Source organism: Arachis ipaensis, chromosome B09, assembly GCF_000816755.2.
Source record: "Arachis ipaensis cultivar K30076 chromosome B09, Araip1.1, whole genome shotgun sequence".
NCBI classification, from domain to species: domain Eukaryota; kingdom Viridiplantae; phylum Streptophyta; class Magnoliopsida; order Fabales; family Fabaceae; genus Arachis; species Arachis ipaensis.
In genome coordinates, this window is record NC_029793.2 from 139,114,333 (window position 1) to 139,119,417 (window position 5,085).

At 39.5% G+C, this 5,085-nt stretch overlaps 1 protein-coding gene across 1 annotated transcript; it reads left to right on the plus strand.

The window, feature by feature from the left end:
* On the plus strand, nt 3,706-4,720 carry LOC107616293 (extensin-like). Its single transcript, XM_016318268.1, has 2 exons — nt 3,706-4,033; nt 4,389-4,720. The coding sequence occupies exons 1-2, from the start codon at nt 3,706-3,708 to the stop codon at nt 4,718-4,720; spliced, it is 660 nt and encodes a 219-aa protein (XP_016173754.1).

A 5,085-nucleotide genomic window follows, 5' to 3' on the forward strand; every position in this document is an offset into this window, starting at 1 on the left:
TAACTCACCTCAATTTCAGCGACACACATAAGAAAATCATTGTGTCAATTGCAAGAAATTTAGTCACTCATATGCACAATGTTTCATTGAAAAGAGAGTTGTAGGAAACAAAGTTTATAATGTTGTTTGTGATTTCAATGCACTTGGGCAACCAAGATGGATTAACTTCAAAGGATCCAAATTAATTTGGATACCTAAGGCTACTTGAAATTCTTCATTAAGATTTGCCTAGCATCTAAGAACAAAAAGGACATGTGGTACATGGATAGTGGATGTTCAAGGCACATGACTGGAAGGTCAACTTACTTCATCAAACTAAACAAGTATGATGGAGGTTTTGTGACTTTTGGAGATGATGGTAAAGGTAAAATCATTGCTGTTGGAAAAGTAGGTAATGAGCAATCTACTTTCATTGATGATGTACTTTTGGTATGTGGTTTGAAGCACAATCTTTTGAGTATAAGTCAGCTGTGTGATTTAGGATATTTAGTTATTTTCAAAAGGCTTGAATGTTGTGTTGTTAATGAAAAGACAAATGAAGTGATGTTTATTGCCAAGCGTTTTAATAATATGTATGGACTTACTCTTGATGAACTAAAAGATCAAAAGGTAGCTTGTCTTCACTCTAAAGAATCTGAAAAGTGGTTATGGCACAAGAGATTGGGCAATGTAAGTATGTTTCAAATAAACAAACTTGTAAAGAAAGAATTAGTAAGAGGTATTCCTTTGATAAAGTTTGACAAAGACATCACTTGTGATACTTGCCAAATGGAAAAACAAACAAAAAGTTCTTTTAAACCAAAGGAAGACATCTCTACTAAAAGACCACTTGAGTTGCTACACATTGATTTATTTGGTCCAACAAGAACTCAAAGCCTAGGTGGTAAACATTATGGTTTAGTAATTGTGGATGACTATACTAGGTTTGGTTGGGTTTTATTTCTTGCACACAAAAATGAAGCCTTTTCGGCCTTTGAACCTTTTTGCAAGAAAATACAAAATGAAAAAGATTTGAAAATCTCTTCTATAAAGAGTGATCATGGAACTGAATTTGAAAATAATTTATTTGAATCCTTTTGTGAGGAATTTGGAATATCTCACAACTTCTCTTGTCCAAGAACACCACAACAAAATGGTATTGTGGAAAGAAGAAATAGAAGTATACAAGAGATGACAAGAGCTATGCTTTGTGAGAGTAATGTTCCAAAATTCCTTTGGGCTGAAGCAGTTAACATGGCTTGCCACATTTTGAATAGAACAATCACAAGGAAATTTTTGAAGAAAACCCCTTATGAACTTTGGAAAGGCTACCCACCAAACTTAGATTACTTGCACATCTTTGGATGCAAATATTTTGTTTTAAATAATAAAGAAAATTTGGGAAAATTTGATCCAAAGGCTTATGAGTGTTTGTTTGTAGGATATTCCACAACTAGTAAAGCATATAGGGTTTATCATCAAGATGCTAGGATTATTGAGGAGTCCATACATGTTACATTTTGTGATACTAATTTAGTGCAAAGCATTTTGGAAGATTGTGATGCGGGAAATCAAGCTCAAATGGAAGATGAAACCACTCAAAGTAATGAAAAAGGAAATTCTGGTCAAACTGAACCAGAAACTGCAACTGCTGAAAATTCAACAGACAATTCCATTTTGTCTCATGAATCTGAAGGAAATCCTGAAGCCAGCAACGCCCTGAATCCCTTGGTATCTGAATCTGCCTTCAAATCTACCAGACCTCGTGAATGGAGATTCTTGAAGAATTATCCTGAGGAATTTGTCATTGGGGATGTCTCTCATGGAGTGCAAACTCGGTCTTCCACTAGAAAGGCAAATAAAGGATCTAACATTGCCCTTCTTTCACAAATAGAGCCACAAAACGTCAAAGAAGCCCTTAGTGACCCCTCTTGGGTTAAATCTATGGAGGATGAGCTTCTTGAGTTTGAAAAGAACCAAGTGTGGACTTTGGTTCCAAGGCCAAGTGGAAAGAAAGTGACTGGCAACAAGTGGATATTTCAGAACAAGTTGGGAGAAGATGGTAGCATTGCAAGAAACAAGGCAAGACTAGTGGCACAAGGATATGACCAAGAAGAAGGAATAGACTTTGATGAATCCTTTGCCCCTGTTGCCCGAATGGAAGCCATAAGACTTCTCTTAGCTTATGCTGCATTTTGTGATTTTAAATTATATCAAATGGATGTGAAATGTGTATTTTTGAATGGTGTGATAGATAGAGAGGTGTATGTAGAGCAGCCTCCTGGTTTTGAAAATAAAGAGCATTCTAATCATGTTTTCAAATTATCTAAAGCTCTCTATGGTTTAAGACAAGCTCCTTGGTATGAGAGACTTAGCTCTTTTCTTTTGAAAAATGGTTTTCAAAGAGGCACCACTGACACAACTCTATTTATCAAGAATTCTAATGATTCTTTTATTCTAGTCCAAATATATGTTGATGACATTATTTTTGGATCAGCCAATGAATCCCTTTGTTCTAAATTTGGAAAGCTTATGCAAGTGAATTTGACATGAGTATGATGGGTGAACTTAATTTTTTCCTTGGGCTGCAAATTAAACAAACTGAAACAAGTATTTTCATTCATCAAGAGAAGTATGCCAAGGAATTAGTTAAGAAATTTGGTATGAAAAATGCCAAACCCATGGGAACTCCGATGATTTTTTTGCAGTTGGTTATTGTGATGCAGATTTTGCTGGTGATAGAGTTGATAGAAGGAGCACTTCAGGTTTATGTTGCTTCTTTGGAAAGTCCTTAAACGTTTGGTCAAGTAAGAAGCAACCAACAGTGGCCCTATCCACTGCAGAGGCTGAGTATATAGCTGCCTCTTCCTGTTGTTCTCAGCTTTTATGGTTAAAAACACAGCTTGCCGATTACAAATTAAATGCTGAAAATATTCCTTGTGATAATATGAGTGCCATTAATATTTCTAAAAATCCAGTTTTGCACTCTAGGACTAAACATATTGAAGTGAAATTTCACTCAATAAGAGAGCATATCCAAAAGGGGGATATTTGCATTCAATTTGTTAAATCAGAGGAGCAATTAGCAGATATTTTTACAAAACCATTAGCTGAGGATAGATTCTGCATGCTTAGGACTTGTCTAGGAATTTTGAGTTATGATTCCTTCTTTAAAAATTGCTGATGTATTTGCTGGAGCGTTTTTGTCTCATAAACAGGTATGAGACAATTCTGGGCAGGTGATGAACGTTTCCTTCAAATCAGCGTGTTCTGGGCTTGTTTCAAGTAAAACTCAATCTGGGCCAAATTCAAAATTCAGATCATGAGTAGTCCAAATGTGTTTTCTTAAGTCCAACCATCTCTAGGCCCAAATATGAATGTTACAATTTTTTGGTTAAAAATTTTTGTTGGCCTGTGTGTTTAATTTTTTTTGAAAAAGTTTTATTTTAATTTTTGTCAAAAAAGATTTTCAGTTTAATTTTTTTAAGGATTTCGAATATTTAAAATTAAATTTTCTTGTTTTGAAAATCAAATCAAATCTTTCTTTTATGAGGTCATGTCTTTTCAAGTCTTTTCAAATGGTGATGCAGTTGCATGGTTTTGGAAATCTTCTTTTGGGTACGGTTACCAACACTTCCTCTCTTCCCTCCATAACTCCCTCTCTATCCCTTCAGTTTTCACCACTACCCTCATTACTCTTTTTCTTCTTAAATCAAAAACCACTAAATGAGGAAGAAAACCATAGCACACAAACCTCCTCGTGAAAAGGTGTATAAACTTCCATCCAAGCCTTCCACTCGCTCCCAAGACAGAACCTTCACACCTTCACCATCTCCTCCTACCTCTCCTCCTCGCACTGCTCCCATGGCACGAACCAAGACCACACCAAGGTACCCTACCCCTGCCAAACCGACGCCACCACCTAAGGCAACGTCATCCAAACCAAGCTCCTCGAAACCTGGCTCATCCAAGGGTAAGCGTCCTACTGTCGAAGAACCTGTTCCTGAGACAACAAAACCTAAGCCAAAGTCTGTTCCTGTGCGCTCTCAACGAGGTAACACTCGAGTCCCTCTCAAAAATGTTAAAGAACCAGACATTGGACCTTTTGATCACAAAGCCCATTTTTTGACCTCTCACTCGAACTATAATCCCTATAGATAGGGGTGCACAGACCCGGACCGGCCCGAAGGCCCGGCCCAGCCCCGAAGGGATTTGGGCCGCGAAGACCCGGACCCGAAGTGACCCGAAGTAGACCCGGGAAAAAATAATGAAATCAGGAAGGGAAGTGAAGCCGGGACCGGGCCATGGCTCGGGTCACCCGGACCCGGCCCGGTGGCCCGGCCATATACACGTTACACACACACAAACGCGTTATAGCCTTACAGTACAGGTTTGAGGTTTCTAATTAGGGGCTAGGGCAACACAGAACACGCATCGCATTCACTGCCTCGTGCCTCCTTCAGCAGCTCAGCGCCTCAGCCCTCGCCCCTCAGCCATTGAGGCTCACCCCACACCCCAAGTCCCCACTCCGGCACTCCCCACGCCCCACTCCGGCTCTGGCAGTCGCCACTCCCACGGCGCAGGCCAATCCGGTGACCTTGACCTCATCTTCTCTCCCCACGGCCTACTCCGAGTTTCGTGGCACACACCACGCATCACCGACTCCTCCCTTTCTCATCTCTTCACAACCCTCTGTGTTCACCCCAGTCACCGCCGAAGCTCTTCGTTCGACGGACGATAGTGACGATGTACGGTGCTGCCCTGCTTCTCGGCGACGTTGCTCTGCTCTGCTCTGCTAGTCCTGCTCCCTCTGTTCTGCTCTCTTCTCCAGTCTTCTTTTCAGGTCTTCTGCTCAGGTAAGTAATTAATTTTATTATGTCATTAATATTCTGATTAAGGATTAGGGTTTTTGATAAACAGAATTTGTGAATTTTGGTTGTAGGTGTTGATTTTCATTATTAGAACTCTGATTAGGTGTGGCTGTTGATGTGTGTTTAGCTTATTTTTTGTTCTGATTCACTGTTTACTACTGATTTCTGGGTTTACTAATTCTTTACTGAGTAGGTGTGGATTTACTGATTCTTTACTGATTAGGTGTGGGTGTTG

What these genes read in the sequence shown, in the direction of transcription:
- LOC107616293 (XM_016318268.1), top strand. Translation starts at nt 3,706, where the DNA reads ATGAGGAAGAAAACCATAGCACACAAACCTCCTCGTGAAAAGGTGTAT. An exon ending in TCCTGTGCGCTCTCAACGAG is followed by an intron (nt 4,034 to 4,388) that starts GTAACACTCGAG and finishes GTTTCTAATTAG; the next exon opens with GGGCTAGGGCAACACAGAAC.